This window comes from Gymnoscopelus microlampas (assembly GCF_963454915.1).
Source record: "Gymnoscopelus microlampas genome assembly, chromosome: 16".
NCBI classification, from domain to species: Eukaryota; Metazoa; Chordata; class Actinopteri; order Myctophiformes; family Myctophidae; genus Gymnoscopelus; species Gymnoscopelus microlampas.
Genome location: NC_139953.1, coordinates 47,556,725 through 47,578,050, shown reverse-complemented (window position 1 = coordinate 47,578,050; position 21,326 = coordinate 47,556,725). Strand labels below are relative to the sequence as shown.

General features: G+C 42.3%; 1 protein-coding gene across 1 annotated transcript in view; it reads right to left on the bottom strand.

The window, feature by feature from the left end:
• Positions 1-21,326, bottom strand: part of LOC311063291 (intersectin-2-like) — a 118,030-nt gene that overhangs the window by 22,639 nt on the left and 74,065 nt on the right. Inside the window, exons 21-32 of the mRNA XM_084082663.1 lie at positions 20,414-20,664; positions 19,276-19,331; positions 17,879-18,045; positions 16,621-16,654; positions 16,370-16,491; positions 15,477-15,573; positions 13,425-13,616; positions 4,631-4,752; positions 4,144-4,250; positions 3,239-3,422; positions 1,839-1,937; positions 933-1,100 (exon numbers count right to left, since the gene is read on the bottom strand). Coding sequence (XP_083938789.1) covers positions 933-1,100; positions 1,839-1,937; positions 3,239-3,422; positions 4,144-4,250; positions 4,631-4,752; positions 13,425-13,616; positions 15,477-15,573; positions 16,370-16,491; positions 16,621-16,654; positions 17,879-18,045; positions 19,276-19,331; positions 20,414-20,664 — 1,599 coding nt within the window. The remainder of the gene's footprint in view (positions 1-932; positions 1,101-1,838; positions 1,938-3,238; positions 3,423-4,143; positions 4,251-4,630; positions 4,753-13,424; positions 13,617-15,476; positions 15,574-16,369; positions 16,492-16,620; positions 16,655-17,878; positions 18,046-19,275; positions 19,332-20,413; positions 20,665-21,326) is intronic.

Below are 21,326 nucleotides of genomic sequence, written 5' to 3'. Positions count from 1 at the left end.
GGACCCCCTGTAGTAACTCTGAGGACCCCCTAGGGGTCCCGGACCCCCTGTTGAAGACCCCTGCTGTAAACTGAAAAAAAAAACATTTTCCCCCTTTTTTTCAAAAGGGCACTTCTGGTCAAGAGGGCAAAGGGCAGGTGCTCTAGCACCACCTACAGTCTATCTGTGCACGTCCCTGGGTGGGAGAACGTAAAGTTGAGTAAATGTACTTAGTTACTTTCCACCACTGATAATATTTTTTTTTTAAAAGGAAGAAAGATGTATATGTATTTACATGTATAACAGTACATGTGATCATGCATTGTTATTATATAAATATAGTATGGATTATGAAGCAAAAACGTTGTTTCTGTTTACTGTATTTATTGTCTCCGCCAGGAGACTATGTTTTCACTTTCCGTCCCCCCCCCCTCGGCCAAGCTAACATTGGTCAAGCCTCACGTGACACCTGACAATACGGTGAAATAGTGTGATCTGATTGGCTAGTGACGTATAGCGGCCTATAAATAGATGTGTCACTTTGAAAGAGTCTTTGCCTCTTTCAAAGTGAGGTAAGACAGGAATAATCACGAAATGGCTGAGAAATGGCGGAGCAATACATTATGTAGACACACTGGTGTCATCAATATATGTAATATAAATAGCTTAGACAGGATTAATCAAGAACAGTACATTCCAGTACAAACTGAAGAAGCTAATCATTGTCTGCAAACCGATGCGCGCATGAGTGTGTGTGTGTATCCATGTGTGTGTGTGTGCGTGCGTGCGTGTGTGTGTATACCTCTATGAGACCCTCACACTGGATGTGACTCTGGGTCCACTCCAGTGTGTGTGTGTGTGTGTGTGTGTGTGTGTGTGTGTGTGTGTGTGTGTGTGTGTGTGTGTGTGTGTGTGTGTGTGTGTGTGTGTGTGTGTGTGTGTGTGTACAGTACCTCAATGAGACCCTCACACTGGACGTGACTCTGGGTCCACTCCAGGCGGTCAGAGTTCTCCTTCTCTCGAACCCCCTCGTTGACCTGGGAGCACAGCTCCTCCGCTCGCTCCTGGGCCTCCTTCAGGGGCCCCCGGTCCGCGTGGCCCTCTGGGGTGTGCTCCAGGATCTGACCCCCCAGAAGCAAAGATTTGAGTTAAAAATGTTTGCTTAAAAAATATATATATATTCAAAGATTTGCACACATTTTCACGATTTTTCAAAAATAGCAGATCTACAAGCTCGTAGCGCGGCACTCGGTGCCGCGCTACGAGCTTGTATATCTGCTATTTTTGAATAGCCAAAGTGTAAAATAATGCTTTTTAGCTCAAATCTAAAAATGACACAGTTCCAGGTCCTTAATGGGTTAAGTAGAAGTATCAATAATGCAATGTAGAAATACTGTTACAAGTAAAAGTCCGGAATTCAACATGTACTTGAGTAAAAGTACAGAAGTATTGGCATCAAAATGTAGTACCAAAGTACCAAAAGTAACTCCTTATGCAGAACGTCTCATTTCAAGTTTTCAAATGAATATATATATTTTTTTTTACATAGCAGATCTACAAGCTCACAATGCGTCGCATCGCGACGCATTGTGAGCTTGTAGGTCGGCTATTTTCAAATGGCCGAAATATAGGGCTGAAGTGGTTAATGTATGTTATTAATAATAATACAAATCTACAAAGTAACTAGTAACTAAAGTTTTCAAATAATTCCAGTGGAGTGAAAGTGCAATATTTGCCTCTGAAGATGTAGTGGAGTACAAGTACTGAACATTGGATATACTCAAGTAAAGTACAAATATCTCAACATTGTACTTAAGTAGAGTACTTGAGTAAATGTACTTAGGTGAGGTGTAACTCACGTTCTTGATCAGCAGGGGGTAGCGAGTGATCCTCTGCATGGGCTTGAGCAGGAAACTGGAGAGTGGCATTCCTTTACAACGGTAATTAGTGGCTATCTTCTGCTCATTGGGGGGGGGGGGGGGGGGGAGAGAGAGAGAGAGAGAGTGTTAAAAAATTAGGACACACTTGCCTTTCATTCCGTTTGAATACGATGTGAAAAGCAGTGTTGATTTCGTCGACTAAAACTATGACGAAAAATGTTCGTCGACTACCTTTATTTATGACGGAAAACTAAATAAAAACTAAATAACAACTAAACCACGATGACTAAAACTAAGACTAAATGTATTGAGAATTTCGTCAACAAATAAAAACTAGACTAAAATGTTAGTGAGGGATCTAGTGGAGAAGAGATCCAGTAGAACTAAAAGACAAGTCATTTTATGTTTGGTTGTGCTCAGGTGTTGTGCTCTGAAAATAGCAGATCTACAAGCTCACAACGTGTCGCGCTGCGAAGAAGAGATCCAATAGAACTAAAAGACAAGTCGTTTTATGTTTGTTTGCGCTCGGGTGTTACGCTCTGAAAATAGCAGATCTACAAGCTCACAACGCGTCGCGCTGCGACGCGTTGTGAGCTTGTAGATCAGCTATTTTCAGCATGCAACCGAGTGTAAAATCAGCCATTACGACGCCATCAAGGCACCACCAACATGCATTTTAGTTGACTAAATCTACTGTAGATTTAGTGGACTATAATCTTATGATATTTAGTCGACTAAAACTAGACAAAAACTTAAACATTTCAGGTGACTAAAATATGACTAAAAGTAAATGGAATTTTATTCAAAAGACTATGACTAAATCAAAATGTGCTGTCAAAAGCAACACTGGTGAAAAGCTGAGTCATCTCAGAGTTCATTTATACAACACGACCGATGTTTGGCTCTGATACAGATCCCGATTTTGGGGAGTCCAATACCACTGATAACCATGTTCTGATCGTTTTGATTCAAGTTTTGAGAACATTTAATAGCTTTATAGGTAAACAAATACATACAAATATATACACACATGACTTTTTGATAGATACCAGTTTAAATGAACTATTGATGAATTATTGCAATAATCAAGCAAAAAAGTCAATATAAAAATACACATAAACGTATTTTTTCACTTCAACCACTGACCAGATGTCTAAAATAACAGATCTACAAGCTCTTTTCGTGCCTTGACACATCGGCTGTATAAATGACGATACCGATGATGTCATCAAAAAAGGCCAGACCGATAATATCGGCCAGGTTTCTAATTCATTCTATTTCAAAAACAAACATGTGAGCAGCCCTAAAGAGAGGTATAACATAGCATTAAGACGCTGCATTTTAGAGACAGTATAGTAGCACTCCATTTCCCATGGTACCTTGAGGAAGTCTTTGAAGTCCGGCGTGCAGTGTGTCTTGCTCTGCAGCAGGGCGGCGGCGTTGAGCTGGCAGGAGCAGAAGCGGATGTAGGGCTGCAGGTGAGACAGTTCCGCTGCCAGCAGGTCGCCTATCAGCTGCACCGGCATGTTCTCTCCGCCCGTCTTCTTACGCACCCGCAGCGCCCTGGGATACAAGAGAGCAGTGGTGGAAAAAGTTAAAAAATATATATATCCTTAAAGTAATACTAGGTAACTTTTTCAACAAAACTAAAGTTAAATTGTATATCTTTTGTGAGTGGAAAATGTTTCACAACACCCACTCCATGAATTTCACCCCCGAAAGCCTTTTATAAACTATTTTCTATTGAAACGGTGGTTAGGTTAGCCATTCCCGCGAAAATGACGTCATCCAGCTGGAAAACGGAAACGGAAATGCACCGGTTTCCTGTTTGGCCAGGAACTACCGCACCGGTTTCCTGTTTGGCCAGGAAGTACCGCGCTTATAACAAAAAGGAATCTCACGCTGTTTTTAAGAGATTGTAGGATTTGAAGATGGAAAACAACAGCAAAAGAAAACACAGCTCACGGTAACTAAAGCTCCACTGGCTAAGAGAAACGATCCACAGATAGTATAAAACAATTAAAAGAACGCTTTTTGAAACGCTTCCGTCTTCCGGTGAAAACAAATGGAATTCTGGGTAACACAGGAATAAACGAACGACCTGCAGTGACGGTAATGACCAGCAGAGGCTGCTAAAAATCGTTATTTGTGAACCTGCATTGTATTACTTTAAGTAAAATATCTGAGTACTTCTTCCACCACTGGTCACAGGGCACAACGTGGTTGTCTTAGTTGTTTTAGTGGTAAAGTGAGGTGAGTTATAACATACTGAGATGTAACATACTTGAGCAGCTTGGTGTTGCACATGATCAGCTCCCTCCAGTTAACGAAGATAACGATCATCTCAGCCTCTGACAGACGACCTGACTCTGACATGGGCTTGTGGAACACCTGCAACAAGACCACGCACACACACACACACACACACGCGCACACACACGCACACAAACGCACGCGCTCGCACACACACACACACACACACACGCACAGGCTATGAGACCTGTTATACTTAGTTGTGTGCCGATCTACAAGGTCTGTTACAAGTAAAAGTCCGGAATTTTGCTTTTACTGAGTAAAAGTACAAAAGTACTTTGTTACTTAACACCACTGCACAGTGGACCTCCTCAGCTTGTGCCACAGAGTTGCGGACTCACTCTCTCACACACACACACACACACACACACACACACACACACACACACACACACACACACACACACACACACACACACACACACACACACACACACACACACACACACGGTGGGTACCTCCAGCACCAGCTCCAGGTCTTCCACGTAGGTCTCCTCGGTGTGGATGAGCTCATGGATGTAACCCTGCCTCTTCCTCTCCTGAGGGCTCATGGAGTCCAGGGTCATGAGGTCAGCACACCCTGACACACCCAAACACAATGCACACAATCTCTCTCTTAACTCTTTAAGAACACATTCACTGCCTGAGATTAAAACATTGTTTTTTTTATCCCCTTGCCATCGTTTATTACCTTAAATAGACGATCTTTGAAAAGCTACGTGGAAGCCACGTTGTGTACACGGATGTAAAAAAAGTGTCCGGAGGATGGGGGAGGGTCTCCTCCATAACATGTCTACCGCAATCGGCCATTTTGGAGCAATGGCTTGTTGAAAATCGCTGCTTTTCATCAATAAAAAAATAATAATAATCTGAGCTACAAGGGTTTTTCTACAAATCCTAACGTTGGAACGGACGTTTTTTGGGATTAACATGGATTCTACAATATAAATTGGGGTCCCAGAGATAATGCTATTAAATGGGGGTCCGTAGCCTAACGCATGTCAAACTGGGGGTCCTTGAAATTAAAATGGTTGAGAATCACTGCTAGAGCGGTAACAATTTTCTCTTATGGGGGTCCCTGGCTTACCTTTTCAAATGGGGGTCCGCGGGCTAATAAGTGTCAATTTGGGGGTCCTTGACATGGAAAAGTTTGAGAACCACTGCTCTATGGCTGCCCTTGCCAGAGATCCCGAGCGTTTTTTTACTAACCTTTGAAAAACCATAGAATATTATTTTTCACAAAGATCCACCCGGCGTCAAAAGACGTAGGGGGGTCTTGGGAGAATCGGAGAGAAAAAAACGTGTGCAGTCGGGATAATCCGGTCGTTATAGGCAGTTGAATGTATAGCTTGTTTTCGCCAAAAAGCAACAGAAAGCTGAGAAAATGTGGCTTTTATAAATCCTATAATACTAAACGAAACCAGCTTCATTTTGTTGTGATCACGTAAATTCTGGGCGTACTCTTCATCATCATCATCATCATCATCATAATCATTGCGGAAGAGCGCCCTCTATCGTCAAAACCACTGAAAACACCACATGATGAGAAATCTGGTCATTGGCGGTCAATGAGTTAAATGGCACTGGATTCCCTGAATTTCAATAACACTTCCCAGTCGATAAACTGATCTCATGCTGACGGCAAGCTATAGCACTGTAATGGTACGATTGTGCCCTTTTCCCCACGGTTTTAGTTTTACGGGTATAGCTTACAACAAGTATTGCATAACCAGGTGGGGCATGTATTTCCAACTTGCATCGTTGCTGACTAGGCTGGTGCCCGTTCTCTAGTTTATAAGACCCACAGACACAAGTAACCACTTTCACTTTCAAAATGTTTCAAATACAGTGAAAACTGCCGATCTACAAGACTTTGCTTGCGAAGTAGGACATTAAAGGAGTAGTTAACCGAAAAAATGACTTTTTTTGTCTATCAATTACACACCACATGCAGCCTTGAATTCATGGAGATTTTTTGTTTCCGTCGCATTCCTGAGCCAATAATTAGATGACAGGCGGAAAGATGCTAACGTATCCAGTAGGACACACAAAGAGTCTCCTTAGAGTCTCCTACCGGAGAGACCGCCGGTCATCACATTATTGGCTTAGGAATGCGACAAAAAATAAAAAAAATCCCCATAAATTCAAGGCTTCATGGGGTGTGCAATTAATAGAAAATAAGATTCATTACATTTTGGGTGAACTACTCCTTTAACTCTTTCAGTGCCAGAGTATTTTCATAAAGTACTCCCCCAGTGCCAGCAATTTTCGTTTTTCTTTGTTTTGTTATTTTGTCATTTAATTTTCAAATAGCTTGTCTATGTGCAGTATTACACTCATACGACAGTTCTACCAGTAGAGAGCGACAAATCGAGCCATTGATCACCTCGTTGACTCGCTCGCCCCCTCCCAAACAGGCCGACTTCACATCCGGTCATAAACGGATGTGACATTTTCGACAATTTCTGATCGGGTTAAAATACGATGTTATACACGACTACGATGACTGATCGTCACCCAGACCAAAGAGAGTAGCAGTAGACCTCTCCGTTCGTTTTGTATACTGTGTGAAAAAACTTGACTTTCCCTATTCTGGCTGAAAATGACCGCGGGAAAAAAATGAGAACCGGAAACGGAATCTGCGTCATGAAACCGGAACCCAATGAGTCGGAAGGAGTCAGGAAGTGAAAGTGATCATGAGAAATAAACAGAATAGCGCGACCACAGTAAAAAGTAAAAACTCGGGATTTCTCGTTCTGGCAGGGAGGGTACTCGGGGAAAACTCGGGGTATCTCGGGGCGTGGCACTGAGAGAGTTAATTCATGAAACATGAAAAACATAGAAACGATGAAATATGGAGATACAAGGTTTCCGCAAGACAGTGACGATCACGGCAAACGACATGTACATGTTACATCTTCATACGTCTGCATTCAGTCACCAAGACACTGTTGTCCGTGTTAAAATGTCTTTATTATCATACCGTATGTACATTCTATGTTAAAATGTCTATATTATCAGTCGTGTCACACTGTATTATGTACATTCTATGCACAGAGAAGAGTGAGGCACATTGTATTGCAGATATAACTACATGGACCTATAGAAAACATCGCTAACAACACAGTCTGCTGCTACCACGGAGCGCTGCATCAAAGAGAAGAGAGACGTGAAGAAAGTTGAAGCACCTTCCATGGCGGAGAGCTTTCTCCTAATGGTTGCATAGCTGGTGGACGAGTGGGGAAAAAAAACTAAGTTCGAGAAGGAAAACATGGTGAAAGAACTAAAGGGTTATTTTTATACTTAGCTACACGCCGGTGTCACAGCACTAAGTCTAAGAGGCCGTGTCCACAAAAAAAAATGTCTTCTTTTTTTTTAGCTCAGTGTTGCCAGATTTTGTAAGAGAAACAAGTGGCAAGGTCTACGAAAACAAACCCAAAAGAAGCGACTAGACCAGGGTTTTTCCAACCAGTGGTCCGGGGACCACCAGTGGTCCTTGACGGGGTTCCAGGGGGGTCCCCAGCCAAATTAATAGTAACCAAATTGACCCTTATATGTCTGTAACTCTGAGAGTGTACAAATGGAACCAAACGGACCCTAACGGGTCCGTTTGGTTCCATTTGTACACTCTCAGAGTTAAATGAACACTGATGATGGTGATACAGTGTAGATTGGGACCCCTAAGAAACCTGAATGGTTGAGTCCCTGGCATATCTTTTCAAATGGGGGTCCGTGCGCTAATATGTGTCAATTTGGAGGTCCTTGCGAAAATTGGCAATTTTCAAAAGAATCTTGGAAAAAATATATTTTTTAAAACTTTTAACAACAAAAATCTTGAAAGGGGGGCGGGTCCCTGGCATTAAAAAAAACGATTTCTATGGACACTTCTATGGCCCTAAGTCAGGCATCAGAAAAAAACTGAGATCCTTCAGTTATTTGCTCAGTTGGCTGTTGCACTTTTTAGGTTCCAAACAGAGCAAAACGTTAGTTTTTTCGGCACCCGCTGCGTCATCTCTCTGGATCTACATCTATGTCCCTTTAAGCACTGCTATGCTGGTTATTTTGTAGTTCTTTTGCTGGTGACGTTACAGTACTGAACGAGCCTCTGCCATAAAAAGGATAGTTCACCCCCAAAAGGACTTTGTTTTCTATCGATTAGTCAAGTCACCCCATGGAGACTTGAATTCTAGGATATTTTTTTGTTTTTCTCATATTCCTAAGCCGATAATTCCGGTTCCGGTAGGAGACACAGAGTCTCCTTTGTGTCTCTTCAAACCATTTAGACCTGTGTGGCCGATTCTAAAAACACCTTCTAAATCTGAAAAAAATATTCAAATAAATTAGAAAAATGAATGTTGCTATATACTGTGTACAGTATTAACTACACCAAAAGGGGTTCCTGTTTACGGTCTGAAAATACACGTTAATCCTTTAAGACCGGGAATGCATCTGTGTGTCATTTTAAGATTTCTTTGGCTATATGAAAATAGCAGATCTACAAGCTCATATGAGCTTGTAGATCTGCTATTTTTTTTTGGAAAAATCGTGAACATGTGAGCAAATCTTTAGTATGAATATACATATACTTTTTTAAAGCGAAAGTTTTTAACTCAAATCTTTGCTTCTGGGGATTTTCGTCTTCTAAATCTGAAGAAGCAAAGATTTGAGCAAAAAAATGTATATAAAGGATTTGCACACATTTTCAAGATTGTTCTAAAAAATAGCAGATCTACAAGCTCATAGCGCGGCACTCGGTGCCACGCTATGAGCTTGTAGATCTGCTATTTTTGAATAGCCAAAGACATCTTAAAATGACACACAAGCGTTCCCTTGAGTCCAACATATTCATAGAAAATATAACGTGTAAACAAACCATAAAACGCTGATGGTAGTGCCGTCAAACAAGTCTATGAAGCTATCTATGATATCTATGAAAAGTGTAATACAATATGTAGTGGAGGGGTCCCTGCTTCATCTCTCTCTCAGCTAAGGGGTCCTTGGCCTGAAAAACGTTGAAGAACCCCTGAGATAGGCTATTTTCATAGAAGAGATTTGGTGTCGAGGGAAACACTAGCGTCAAGTGGTTCAGAACAAAACGTTTAAACCAGGCAACAATGCATTTGGCAAGCAGTAAGATTATTCATGATAAAGCAACACAGAGTGAATCGTCAAAATAAGTTTCTTTACATTGGTCCATTTTTTTTTATAGCAAGTTTTCAAGTTGTTAGTGCAAGAATGTAGCCTGGAATCCAGACTGATCGCTCTGTTCGGCAGATGTTCTTTTTTTTTTTATCACTTCGCTTCTCAGTCTGGAAATCATGCCATTTCAAAGGGGCGGGACTAGGGCGGGACGAGCACCCAGGAGCCTCGGCTTCTCATTGGTCTGTGGTGCGGGTGGGGCGGGAGCAGTGGCTCCCAAAGTAAAGGTCTGTGGGCGGGGCGGGACAGAGCCTTCCGATGTAAAATTCGAGTCACTTCCTGACTTGCCTACAGTACGTAATTGGTGACATTTGGAAATTTGGCTCAAATAGGATGATAGCCGGACGGAGGAGCGAAGTGAAAACAAGGAAAGACATGACGCGGTCATAATTCATACCAGCTTGCGGCAAGCTAAACCACTAGGTTTGTAATAAAAACTGCAGTTTTCTTATTTCTCTTATCGATCTATGAATTTCTATGTTTCAACTCTAAAATCTGTAGTTCATTTATTTGGCTACAGATGCCATCCTGGTCTTTTTTTAACTTTGTTTAAAGCCACACCTCTTTCCCCTGAAGCCAAGCCGCTTTTGCCTGGTGGGGTATGTATAAGAAATGGATGGCACGCCCCCATTTTGGAAGGAAACGCCCACATTCCCCAGGGTGTTCCTAGACCAGCTTTATAGCAAGCTGGTAAAAAAACTAAAAACTAATGCTGAACGAGTGCCTCCGTCTGGATTCCAGGCTAGCAAGAATGAGAGACCCTGTTAAACACATTCTACATCATGGTGACTCCATTTTTAGAAAACTAAATTAGTCTGGATGAACATTTTTAACATAAACGACATTAGAATTATACTGTAATCAAGTAGTTAAAGATTCATTATGTTTGGCTGAATCGTTTGTCTAAAAAATACAAAACTACATATTCCATGCCTTAGACGTTGTTTAGCAATACAAGATACAGGAGCTGCTGCCTCTGTCCCACTCCCTTCCTTCATTAGTGGGTTAGTGCAGTGGTTCTCAACCTGTGGGTCGAGACCCCCAGGGGGGCCCCACATATGACAGTGACGTGACAATTTAAGGGCTTTTAAGACCTTTTTAAACAAGAAAAGAAGAAAAGATAATTTGTGCATCAGAGGTTATCAACAAATTTGAGGTTTGTTTCAAATGTTAAGTTCAATATAAATAGAATGTATTATTATTATTATTATTATTATTATTAATGTTATTATAATTATTAAACTATACTATACAATCTGGTCAAACATTGGCCAAATTGTCAAACAATATAAGAAAGAGGCAAACATTTTTAGGGTTAGGTAAGCTTGTATTTTTTGTATGATTATTTTTAGGGGGTCCCCAGTTCAAATATGATTATTTTTAGGGGGTCACGGCCTGAAAAGGTTGAGAACCATTGGTATAGTGGATAAACACCAGGGGGCGGCAGAGGACAGGGCAGGAAGGAGAGGAGAGGAGAGGTAAGGAGAGGTAAGGAGAGGAGAGGAGAGGAGAGGAGAGGAGAGGAGAGGAGAGGAGAGGAGAGGAGAGGAGAGGAGAGGTAAGGAGGGGTAAGGAGGGGAGAGGTGAAGGGATGGGAGGAGGGGATGAAAAGAGAGTGAAAGATAAATAAAAAAAGGGGTCGATCAAAAAGTAGGGTAAGAAAGCCAGGGGGCGGGGCCGCAGAGAACGCCACGTTCCTGTTGGCTGCTGGTCGTCATGACGCCACGGGGCAATCTGAATTCTGATTGGCTCACAGAGACAGAGGAGAAGCAGGAGGAGGAGTAAGAGGAGGAGGAGGAGGAGGAGGAAGGGAAGCCAGGCAGCGCTACTGTCCTACAGAGGTGAGGAGAAAAGGAAAAGATGGAGCGGAGGAGAGGAGAGGAACGGAGGGGAGTGAGTGAGATGAGGGACGGGCGGAGAGAGAGAGAGGGAGAGACGGCAGACATTAATATATAAAACCCCTGTCTGTCTGTCTGTCTGTCTGTCTGTCTGTCTGTCTGTCTGTCTGTCTGTCTGTCTGTCTGTCTGTCTGTCTGTCTGTCTGTCTGTGTGTGTGTGTGTGTCTGTGTGTGTGTGGTTCTGTGTGTGTGTGTGTGTGGTTCTGTGTGTGTGTGTGTGTGTGTGTGTGTGTGTGTGTGTGTGTGTGTGTGTGTGTGTGTGTGTGTGTGTGTGTGTGCAGTGTGTTCACCCTCGTTAAAAGAAATGTAGCTCTGTGCAGACAACACACGCCATGAATACTGATACAACACACACAGGCTATGAGACCCGTTGTGTTTCGTTGCGTGCCGATTTACAAGGTCTGTTACAAGTAAAAGTCCAGAATTTCACTCGAGTATAAGCTCACAAGTACTTAGTTACTTTACACCACTGCACAGTATAGACACAACCTCCTCAGCTTGTGCCACAAAAGTTGCGGACTCACTGACACACAGAGACACGCACACGCACACACACACACACACACACACACACACACACACACACACACACACACACACACACACACACACAGTGTGAACTGTACCATGTCACAGTGGTCATAATTACGTTGATTTATGGGAGGATAAACGGGGACAGGGATGCACAGCTGCTCTGCTCTCAGCTGAATTGATTAAGACGGCGACCCAGTTCTGTAAGCCGATCGTTTGCAGCCAGTGTGTGTTAAAGAAAGAAAAAAAAGAGCGTAGAAATGGAACCAAATGGCCCCTAATGGGTCCATAACGGGTCCATTTGGCCCCTAACGGGTACTGACGGGTCCATTTGGTATAGGCGTTGAGATGACGCGTCTGAGTAGACCCCAGGAGTGTTTTAAAGGAGTAGTTCACCCAGAAAATGGCTTATTTTCTATCAATTACACACGCCATGGAGCCTTGAATTCAAGGAGATTTCTTAATTTGTGTCGCATTCCTGAACCAATAATTTAATGTTTTTTTTAGGTGAACTACTCCTTTAAAGTTAGATGGCCCTTTAAAGGGCAAGACCACTTGGTAGAGGTTTGGGTTGTGCTCCTCATTGACTTGAAAAACAGCTCTCAAAGTCACTCTTTTAGCACATAAACAAACACAAACAAAGCCGATTCAGACAACATAGAACAGCTCCAAACTCCTTACTGTTTAAAAAAAATAAATACAAATGTTAACTTCCTGTTGATTTTGCTATTTTTGTTAAGAAGAGAATCTGGATCCAGATCCGGATCTTCAAATAGTAAAATGAACAGAAAGTTGACATTTGTATTGGGTTTGGTGATCTACATTGTCTGAATCAACTTTGTTTGTGTTCGTTTACGTGCTAAAAGAGTGACTTTGAGAGATGTTTCACCGTACAATGTAAGTCAATGAGGAGCATATTTAGAATGATCAATTTCTAATCAATGGAGTAATTATTTTTGTTTTCTTGTCCACCTTTGGAGTTACATCATGGCAAGGTAACTACACATCCCAAACCCATAGGTGATTTTTAGGGGCGGCATGGGGGCACTTGCACATATACAAAACATATATAAACATATATAAGACATAATAGAGCACCGAAGTCTGACGTAATTTACACATCCTACCTGGTTCGCGGTTTTCCAGCCCCGTTCTGAATTCCCATAGACGTGTTTAATATCGCGTCAAATAAGAACTGTGTTCCAAAAATAAACAAATGACCCCGGCGGTTTGACTCTTATGGATATGAAGCATCAACTGACGGTGATAAAACGATAATGTTACTTCCGCCGAATTAGTTACATTTTCGCCAGAAACAGACTGTATCAAATATAAGTGACTGACTATCATAAACGATACAGAACCTCCTCCCTGACAATATCGCAGAGACAGTTTGTTTATTTTTGGACCACAAAAATTAGACGATTCTAAGATGACACAATGTTATTCAAATTACTTTACGAACCTGGGGATTAACGAGTGACGTCAGGACTTCTGTACTAAATATATGTGTATATATTTCCTTTGCCCACCCTATGCCCAAACCTCTACCAAAGTAGTCTTGCCCTTGAAGCCCAAATGTGTTGCACCAAGCATGGACATGTTGGAGGTTACTACTACTCACATTGCTGGCTGGGGTCTGACTCTGTGGTCATCTTCACGTAGTTGGTGGGCAGCAGACCCGTCACTCCGTTGGCCTCTCCTTTCCACCAATCGGGGTTGGCCTTGTCCAGGACGCTGATCAGCTGACCCTTGGAGAAGCTCAGCTCGTCCTGATTGGCCGCCGTGTAGTCGTACATGGCGATGACCTGGCACACTGACGCATCGTGGGAAGGAGAGTTTTTTTTAACGAGGACAAGAGCAGGAAGAAGCGACGTACGCAGCAAGCACGAAGTACACACGCCGACTCTTAGAACAAACGTTTTATCAGCTTAAAACTTTTATAGCGTTCCACTTTGTCTGCTCAGTGTTCCCATTTCATTTGTTTATCCTGTATCCTGTATGAGCTCTGTCCTGATTGGATAAAATTAGTATCCCAACCTGAAATCCCGACCACGACAAACACTCTATAGAAATAATTACCCTGAATTGGAATATAGAGCTATTTAACAACTTATTTGAACACTGACACCCCGTTTAATGTGGTTAAGAAGGTACAGAATAGTGTTCTCAATATTATTATTATCATCATCATCATCATCATCATCATCATCATCATCATCATCATTGTCTCCGCCAGGAGAGTTTGTTTTCACTTTCCGTCAGCCAAGCAAACATTGGTCGAGCCTCACGTGACACTTGACAATACGGTGAAATAGTGTGATCTGATTGGCTAGTGACATATAACGGGCTATAAATACATGTGTCACTTTGAAAGAGTCTTTGCCTCTTTCAAAGTGAGGTAAGACAGGAATAATCACTAAATGGCTGAGAAATGGCGGATACTGTAACAATTGGATAGGACACTTACACAGACAGGACGGATAGGACACTTACATAGACAGGACGGATAGGACACTTACATAGACAGGACAGATAGGACACTTACACAGACAGGACGGATAGGACACTTATACAGACAGGACGGATAGGACACTTGTGTCATGTTACTATGACACAGTAACATGTTCTATTTTTTGTAAGAATTAGAACATAAGAATTAGGACATTCCCAACATTCCCAAGTCTGCTGGCGGAGACTTGTGCTCCGAGGAGCACTTTTTCTAGTTATTATTATTATTATTATTATTATTTATAACAGACAAACACATCATAACTTTCCTCTTCTACTCCGGATTTGAACCCGGTTTCCTGTGCAAGTGCATACATTTTTTACCATTGAGCTAATAGAGCCTGTCTGTTTGCTCAGGGAATAAATTGAATCTTGACCATCAGGCACCTAACCCTTTTTTTTCAACAAAATGTTTGAAAATACACATGAAAATGTATCCAACATATTATTAGGAAAGATAATGTGCAATGTGTTTTTCTTTTCTTTAAAACCTTTTTAAACATATTTTACACTGGCAGTCAGAACTCCACGCTCATGTCAATGTATTAATGTCTTCATTAACACATTGACTGCCAATCGCGTAGATCTACGCGAACCGATTTAAAGCCGCAGCGTGCCAGTCGCGTAGATCTACGCGAACTGTTTACAAATTGAAATCCCATGTTAAATCGAAAAAGTGCACTTTCCGGATTTTTTTCCGACCCCTTCCGGTTCCGGGAGCCGACCGGAAACAAAATAAAACTGGTTCCGTTTTTTTCGCTCGCATCCGTTTCCTGTCTAGGAATCAACTTTGGCATCGATTATCTCCTTTGTGGTTTTTCTCCTCGCATCGCCCTGTCTAACGTTTACCCCCGTAGCTTCAAGATGGCGGAACGTAAACATATGCGTTTTTTTCTGCTCGTCGCACACAGATCCCCTGAGTGTGTAGAACCAAATGAACGCGCATTTTAAACGGATTTAGCGGGGGCTATGGCGACATGAATAAAACAAAAAAACAACAATAAAACCGTGGCACTGGTGAGTACATTATGAGATTAACCTCTGGCTCATAATTGGTTCAGAAATTGTCATTGTTCAGGAATGAACCCCTTCAGGATTGTTTTAGAAGGCATTTGTAGAATGGGCCTCAGGTCTTAATGGGTTAACCCATGAATGACAGTGTTACCTGGCAGAGGAGACGGTGTGGACTTCCCGCTGGTCGGACCCAGGAGCTTCACATGACTGGAGTGGAACCAGCCTCTCTGTCGCTTCTTACCCCGAGCCTGAGGACGCACACACACACACACACACACACACACACACACACACACACACACACACACACACACACACACACACACACACACACACACACACACACACACACACACACACACACACACACACACACACACACACACACACTGCATCAAGTACACCCTTCATGTATCCATTCAAGTGTCAATTCATCAAAAAATACCAAATGTATATAGGGCTGAAGTGGGTAATATAGGTTTTGTAATAATAATCACAATCTAAAAAGTAATTAAAATTGACAAATGATTGTAGTGGAGAGGCCTTTAGGAGGGCCATTCAAGCAAGCCGCAAAGGGAGCCTGCAGTACCACCACGGCCAAGACACCATCACACCAGAATGAAATGTTTGGAGCGGGGGAGTCTGGTGCAACGCTCAGGTCCTGGACATGGTGAGACGGAGGAGGAGCCCGGCCAGGAGGCCATCCACAGAGCCTAGCCCCTCCACGTACCAGAGCCTCTCCTCTCCCCCATTCCTGGCAGAGTAGTTTCGGACAAGCGTATTGAGTGGCCCTGTCTTTCCCTATTTAGGACTGACGTGGGTAGCTACCTGGGACGTAAGTCGTGGCTTGATCAACCCCGGCTGGGTCACCTGGATGAGGGTGTATGTTGCGAGACCCGAAACATCCTATGACCCCAGGCTACAACACTGATGATACGTCCCAGGTGCATCCATGTGATGTTTTTTCGTTATAGTGGAGTAAAAGTATAATATTTGCCACTGAGATGTAGTGGAGTAGAAGTAAAAGAGAGGGCTGTGACTGACCTGCAGTTCCCCCAGCCACCAGCCGGAGGAGTTTCTCGCCCGAACCACTATCAGCTGTCCTGGAGACAGACTCAACAGCTCCCCCGTCTGGGCGACAGTGGCGCTGACAGCCTGCGCAATCTCTGTCAAAACAAAACAAACTGAAATCAGCGTGTGTGTGTGTGTGTGTGTGTGTGTGTGTGTGTGTGTGTGTGTGTGTGTGTGTGTGTGTGTGTGTGTGTGTGTGTGTGTGCGTTTCATCTGAGCCGTACCTGGCTTCTTAATTGGAACTCCAGGCCTTGTGACCTAAAAAGGACAATCATGATAATGTTAACTCCAGTGTTATACAGCCAGTATTTATACACCCGTTACACAAATCAACTTCAAAATTCAAGGATCCCCATATCTCTCCAGCCCAGTGGGTCTCAAGGTGGGGTACAGGGACCCCAATGGGGTCCTTGAGGGAGTTCCAGGGGTCCCTAGCTAAATGATAGATAACTTTCGGTTGGACCCTAACAGGTCCATTTGGTTCCATTTGTACACTCTCTGAGTTGAATTAGCATTGATTTTACAATATAAATTGGGGTCCCATATCATTTTGGGGGGTCCTTGACATGACAACGTTTGAGAACCACTGATTTGGAAGACATTTGTAGAATGAGCCTCAGGTCTTAATGGGTTAAACACAAATAACAGCTACTTTAATTAACCGTATCGTTAAAAGTTTTAGTCCATGAGCCAGAGCCCCAAATTTGAGCAATGATTATCGAAAGAGTGGGCAAAACCAAACCTATATTAAATTGTTCATAGGGTCAATACGAGTAAATAAATATATGATATCCTTTCCACAGGAGCAGCTTTTTCATGGTTATCACACATTTTGTTATTTTCCCCATACCCGTACATGACAGGTGAAAAAATTACAACATTTTAAAAAGAGTTATCATAATGAAACTTCCTGAGTTGATTACTTACTTATTAATGATTTATCGTATTACACGTTTTCTGAAATTGTATATTTAAATATGCAAATTGGGCATTTAGTCCATGAGCCAGAGCCACAAAATTGAGCCAGATATTGAATAATCCATCGTTAAAAACCTTTGACTCCGACATCTTAACAAAATGAAATAAGAATGTTGACTCTGGCTTTGTCCAATGTTCCAATGTTGATTCTGGAAAGTTATGCAAATTCGGGCATATTTTCCTATATGCCCGATATTTAAATATACAATTTCAGAAAACTTGTAATACGATAAATCATTAGGAAGTTTCATTATGATAACTATTTTTAAAATGTTGTCATTTTTTCACCTGTCATGTACGAATGGGGAAAATAACAAAATGTGTGATAAATATGAAAAAGCTGCTCCTGTGGAAAGGTTATCATATATTTATTTCCTCGTATTGACCCTATGAACACTTTAATACAGGTATGGTTTTGCCAACTCTTTCGATAATGAAATCTTGTCTGGCTCATGGACTATTTCAAGTTCAAAGTTCTTACGACTAGACTAAAGAGCAACTCACTTCTGGTTCCACGGGCCTGACGTAGTTGGACGGGAACACCCCCGTCTGGTCCCCGATGCACCCCCGCCACCACTCCCCCTCCCTCTCCGTCACCATGACGACGTCTCCCTCCACGAACGTCAGGTCTCCGGCCTCCGGGCTCTCGTACGTGTAGAGAGCCACGAACTCTGAGGAAGACATACACAGCACACTTCTGACTTCATTCATGTGGTCCACGTCATTTAGAGCAGGGGTCTTCAACAGGGGGTCCGGGACCCCTAGGGGGTTCCTCAGAGCTACTATAGGGGGTCCGCCAAATATGTGTGTGATAGGATTTCGTTTTTTGAACCCTAGATATATACAGACAGGCTTTGTTCTGATATACAGACAGGCTTTGTTCTGATATACAGACAGGCTTTGTTCCACATTCACTAACTGCATTTTTCATCAAGCATAGAGATAAATTGACAAGATTTTTTTTTTCTTTACTTTTCTTTTTTCTTCTTTTTTTTTTAACTTAAGATTACCTCAATTCATTGGAACATTGTCAAGAGTAAACAGACTGTCAGCTATATGTGGAATGGTGTCTTCAACTACAGTATGTGGAATGTAGTGGTGATACAAGTATTGTGACACTGAGCTTCTTCAAACCCTAGAATTCCTTTTCTGATGGGAACATTAGCCGAAAATAGCAGATCTACAAGCTCTCAACGCCTCGCGCTGCGAGGCGTTGAGAGCTTGTAGATCTGCTATTTTCGGCAAAAGAGGTTTGGTTTAGAGGGGAAAAAGTATTGATGGTTCAAGTGGTTAAATGCCTGAAATTACACATTAATCCAACATACACAATGATAGTGCTGTCAAAGTCTATGAAGCTGTCTAAGAAATCTATGAAATTGTTTAATCTGCAAAACAATTTTATACAATATATAGTGGGGGTCCCTGCTTCATCTCTCTCTCAGCTAGGGGGTCCTTGGCTGAAAACATTGAAGACCCCTGATTTAAACTAAATAAAAACTAAGCTATGATGACTAAAACTGAGTCTATATATTGACGATTTCGTCAACAAATAAAAACTAGACTAAAATGTTAGTGAGGGATCTAGTGGAGAAGAGATCCAGTAGAACTAAAAGACAAGTCATTTTATTATGCTTGGTTGCGCTCGGGTGTTACGCTCTGAAAATAGCCGATCTACAAGCTCACAACGTGTCGCAGATCTGCTATTTCCAGCATGCAACCAAGTGTAAAATCAGTCATTACGACGCCATCAAGGCAACGCCAACATACATTTTAGTCGACTAAATCAACTGCAGATTTAGTCGACTATAATCTGATGATATTTAGTCTATTGTTGTTATGTATTGTTATGGATGGATTGATAGATGGATAGATGGATAGATAAGTAGATGACAGAGACCAACCTTCCAGTTGTCCTGAATCCGGAGCGTCAAACTCGTCAACGCTGGAATATATGGGCCTGAGAACGACACAGAGACAATTCACACGTTATGTTCAACTTCTGAACATTTTTTATTTCATCTGAACACACGTGAAAAAAAACCTTTTACTGTTTGATGTGTTTTGATGTTTGATGATTATATATATTTATTACACGGCTGGGTTGAATGCTTGATTTTGATTGGTCAATTGCTGAATTCAGCGGTGTGTTATTTCTGGACAGTGACTGATGAGCTCAATAACAGACCTCTGTCTAATCAAAGACTCAGAGCACCTGCTCATATCAACCTGTCTAATCAAAGACTCAGAGCACCTGCTCATATCAACCTGTCTGATCAAAGACTCAGATCACCTGCTCATATCAACCTGTCTAATCAAAGACTCAGGGCACCTGCTCATATCAACCTGCGCTGATTGATTTAATGCCGTATCCAACATGACAGCCATGTAAACAAACTCACCATGTCATTTACAACTAAACGTTGCTCTCAAGAATGTTTTTGAAAATATTTGAAGCGAGAAATAGACGATGCAGTAACCTAAAATTGATTCTATTTGATCAACACTTCCTTGTTTACCGAGGCGACCGTGTGCGCCCAGCGCAACACTTATGGAATACTTACATTACCTTAAGCAAGGAAATACATTGTTTTGTTGTTACTTTTGGGTAAAATGTATCTATTAACACATGGGGTGCCAGTTTTTTTAACCATTTTTGAGGAGCCGAGATACAGGCTTTTGAAGTCATAAGTTAACCAGGAAGTGGATTGGAGTCTAAATCTTTGGAAAATTATATCTCCTGGTGCTGTGAAGGAAAAAAAAAATTGAAAAAAATGTTTTTGAAAAAAAATGTGTTAAGTAGCCGTGTAATAAGCGAGATAATTGACGGGTAGCTGGTCATTATTGATGAATAAATCCCGACAGGGTGAGGTTCCTAATCACCCTGAAGGGATTTATTTATCAATGATTACGTCAATTATCCTTTGCATAATTGTTTTAATCTGTAAGAAACATCATCATAACTCATACAGTTACTGTATGTAAAGACGTTTCTTTTCTTCTAATAAACATGAAACTTTATGAAACTTGTTGTCCTCATACTCTGCGTTCCCGCCCGCGGCCTCCAGGGCGGCGACGTGGTTCTTGGGGAACCATCCCTGCGTGCCGTTCAGCCGGCCCAGCCACCACTCGTCCCTCTGCTGCAGCACGCTGATGATGTCACCGGGCGAGAGGCTCAGCAGCGCGGTGATGACGTCATTGCCGGCGCCGGCGTTGAGGTGGGGGGGGGCCGCCTCGGAGGAGCTGGGCGACCACGCTGAGAGAGCACGAGCCTGGAGGGGAGGGGCAGAGGACTGGGCAGGGGGTGGGGGGGGACATTATTACATCTATGTTTAGAAAGCACTATTAAATAAATCCCCATCATATATTTCATCACATCAGAATACACACACACACACACACACACACACACACACACACACACACACACACACACACAAAAACACACACACACACACACACACACACACACACACACACACACACACACACACACACACACACGCGTGTTAGAGAGAAAAAAAATGAACATAGCATACTTGAGTAACATTTAACTTAAGTCAAAGTGTCACTGAAGGAGAATGGTTATAGTTTCATCACACCCTCTGAAATTCAGTGACTTGACTGAATATTCCATAGTGTTTATTTTGGCTGCAGTGTACCTTTAATACTCATAACACGGCGCGGATTCATGGTTATAAAACTTCAACCTTCATGTCCTCCCCAGCACCAGATACATAAACACACTCACTGACGCTGTCCGCTGAAAGGTACAGCTCTGAGAGTGTGTGTGAGAGAGAGAGAGAGAGAGAGAGAGAGAGAGAGAGAGAGAGAGAGAGAGAGAGAGAGAGAGAGAGAGAGAGAGAGAGAGAGAGAGAGAGAGACATTTCCACCAGAGACATTATGGCTAAAAATATCACCAGTGCTGTGTGTGTGCTGGGGGACCACAGCAGAG